A 3,564-nucleotide genomic window follows, 5' to 3' on the forward strand; every position below is an offset into this window, starting at 1 on the left:
CTCCTCAAGGATTGAACTCCCAACCCTGGGTTTAGCAGGCCAATTGCTCAAACCACTGAGCTATCCCTCCCCCCTAGCATAAATGACTAGACAACTATCAGATGTTGTGACGAACTGGGACTGTTCTTACTGTGGTCTGTGAATGCTGAGTAGAGGGTGTTGGCCTGGGAGGATGGTCTGCATTGGGGGATGGGAGAGAGCATGTAATGTGAGAACCCAGGAAGGAGTTAGAGGCCAGATGACACCTCTGCCAAGGAAGCTGAACAAAGGCTGGGGGGAGGAGACGCGGGGGAGTGAGAGAGTTTCAGGAGAAGGCTGGGGAATGGAGGGAAGCATAGACAGGGCTCTGACCCCCCAATGGGGCTGTGGTGCTCCTGGGACCCCAAGATGGACCTAATTGGGGAAGATCCTGTTGTCTGTGCCTGCAAGACCTGTCTTGGGCTGTGTTCCTGTCGTCCAAATAAACCTTCTGCTTTACTGGCTGGCTGAGAGTCACGGTGAATTGCAGGAAGCCGGGGGTGCAGGGTCCTGGCTCCCCCACACTCCGTGACAGATGTAAATTATATGTGGCCATCCAAGAAACAGAAAGAGCTGTTGGTGAGTTAGGAGAAGGTTGTACAAAATTAGTGGACTAGTGCTGTATAAGACAGAGATGAAATGCCCCAAAGTGGCTCATTGAGGCATGCCCTGAACTCTAGGTAAGACCCTGTAATGAAATCTTCTAATCATGACCAGAGTTCACCCAAATATTCACTGGTTTGAATAACTCAGATATTCAAAAACTAGAAGGCGCATAAGCACACACGCACACACCATTATTATTATGAAATATAAATGATTTTTCAGTCACTCATTATTAGAAGGCTCAGCTCATACTTTAAAAACACTTAAATAAATAAATAATGCCTATTGCAGGGGTCGGCAACCTTTCAGAAGTGCTGTGCTGAGTCTTCATTTATTCACTGTAATTTAAGGTTTCGCGTGCCAGTCATACATTTTAATGTTTTTAGAAGGTCTCGCTCTATAAGTGTATATTATATAACTAAACTATTGTTGTATGTAAAGTAAACAAGGTTTTTAAAACGTTTAAGAAGCTTCATTTAAAATTAAATTAAAATGCAGATCTTATCAGTTTAGTGCAGTGGTGCTTAACCTGGGGTGCACACTCTCCCTGGGGGTGTGAGATGCCCTTTCTGGGGATGTGAGACATGCGGGATTTTTTTAGAAGGTAAATCATAGAAAACACAAATTAAGCACAGGCACATAAGTACAAATACTTTGTTTCATCAAACCTATTTATTAACATTATACATGTTTTAACGATTCCTGTAATATACAAAGTTTTTAAGTTTAAGTTTTTAAGTTAATTGTAGTGTAATTTTTTAAAAGGGCTGCAGAGCGCTGGGGCCAGGCCAGGAGCAGAGCCCCGGGATGGCTGCCGGTACCCTAGGCTGGCAGGAGGGCTGAGCAGGGCCGGAAGCCCAGATCCCAGCTGGCAGGGGGCTGGACAGCTGGAAGCCCAGATCAGCAGTGAGGTGAGTGGGGCCGATGGCTGGTATCCCAGGCCGGCAGCAGGCCGAGCGGGGCTGATAGCCAGGACCCCGTCTGGCAAGGGGCTGGCGGCTGGAACCCCAGACCGGCAGCGAGCTGAGCGGAGGCGGTGGACAGAACCCCAGACCACTCGCGGGCTGAGTGGCTCAGCCAATGCCGGTCTGCGGTTTCGTCTGATGGCTCCTGTCAGCGGGGGTCCCGGCCAATGGACCCGCTCAGCCACTGCCGGACGGGGGTTCTGTTCACTGACGTCAGCAGCAGGCTGAGCGGGGCTGGTGGCCGGGACCCCGACAGGCAGCAGCGTGCCAGTAAAAAATCGGCTTGTGTGCCGCCTTTGGCATGCATACCGCAGGTTGTCAACCCCGGCCTATTTCTTACATCAGAAGCTCTCCGAGCACTTTACTGTCTTTTTTGCTTTAACATTGCTCCCTTTTCAGCACTCCAGGAGACCGGGCAGTGCCACCGCTCCATTGTGAGGATGGAGAACGGAAGCACAAAGAGGCCAAGTGACTTGCCCAAGGTCACACAGGAAGCCCATTGTGGACCAAGAAATTGAACCCAGGTTTTCTATGTCCTCAGCCCGTGCCTGAACCATGGGACCAGCCTGCCCTTCACTTGAGGATGGCAATGCGGCCTTAGCACAAAATGGTTCCTAACTGGGAGCTGAGCAGCTCTGAGAAGCTGGCTACTTGACGAGTTGCCAAATCGTAGCTCTTTGGTGCAGATCTCCTTGGAAAACCTGCCCCTTAGTTCTTTTTGGTGCAAGATGCACTGAGTTGGTTATCCATAAAAACCAAGATAATGATGTAAAGAACTCACTCCCCTGTTTACTGTTAAAAACTCATTCCCAAAATTTAAATTCAGTGAAAATCAATCTTCCTGTGTAACATCCTTGTAAAGGCCTTTTTCACCTCCGTGTTCCTCAGGCTGTAGATCAGGGGATTCAACATGGGGATCACCAGGGTATAAAACAAAGAAATGATTTTGTCCTGATCCATGAGGTACTTTGAACTGGGCCGTAAATACATGAAAGAGCCCGTTCCGTAGAAGACGGTGACAGCAGTCAGGTGGGAGGCGCAGGTGGAGAAAGCTTTGTGTTGGCCCTTGGCAGAGTTGATCCTTAGGATAGCGACTGCAATGTATATGTAGGAGATAAGGATGATCAAGATAGTAGGTGTTACCACCAGAATGCCACAGGTGAAATGAACAATGTGTGTGATGCGGGTGTCAGAGCAGGACAGTTTCAGGATTGGGGGCACGTCACAGAAGAAATGGTTGATGACATTTGAGTTGCAGAAGGACAAACGGAATATAAATATAGTTTGAACAATTGCATTCACGCAGCTCACTAGGTACGACCCCAGCACCAGCAGCACACAAAACCGCTTGGACAAGAAGACGGTGTAGAGCAATGGGTTGCAGATGGCCATGAAGCGATCGTAGGCCATGACACCCAAGAGGTAACATTCACAGGACAATGCGATGCATACAAAGAAGAATTGCAGAGCACATCCAGTGAACAAAATGACTTTTCTTTCTGATACCAAAGTAATCAGTATGCTGGAAGTGATAATGGTGGTGTAACCAACATCTAAGAGGGCCAGGTTGCTGATGAAAAAGTACATGGGGTTGTGAAGCTGGGAGTCAGTTCTGATTAGGGTGACCAAGGTGAGGTTCCCCACTAGGATCAGCATGTAGATCAGCACAAACATCACAAGGAGGATGACCTGCAGCTTCAGGTTTTGTGTGAATCCCAACAAGACGAACTCAGTCACTGCCGTGTGATTCCTCTCCGCCATTTACCCCAGATGCACTCTCCACTGCAGGTGAGAAAGTGAGGAGTCCACTGAGAGAGGAGACAAATGAGGGCTGTCATTAACATACAGCTAAGGGTAGCATAAAATCCCTCCTTTACCTGTAAGGGGTTAAGAAGCTCATATAACCTGGTTGGCACCTTTTCCAAAAGACCAAGAAGGGAAAGAGATCCTTTCAAATCGGTGGGGGGAGGTTTTG

The 3,564-nt window shown here is 48.4% G+C and overlaps 1 protein-coding gene across 1 annotated transcript; it reads right to left on the reverse strand.

Annotated features, from left to right (window-relative positions):
* Positions 1-2,411: 2,411 nt before the first annotated feature.
* On the reverse strand, positions 2,412-3,350 carry LOC123369211 (olfactory receptor 1019-like). The gene has a single exon (XM_045014566.1). It carries the CDS (start codon positions 3,348-3,350, stop codon positions 2,412-2,414), a length of 939 nt encoding a protein of 312 aa, XP_044870501.1.
* Positions 3,351-3,564: the final 214 nt, after the last annotated feature.

Source organism: Mauremys mutica, chromosome 4 (genome assembly GCF_020497125.1).
Source record: "Mauremys mutica isolate MM-2020 ecotype Southern chromosome 4, ASM2049712v1, whole genome shotgun sequence".
NCBI classification, from domain to species: Eukaryota; Metazoa; Chordata; order Testudines; family Geoemydidae; genus Mauremys; species Mauremys mutica.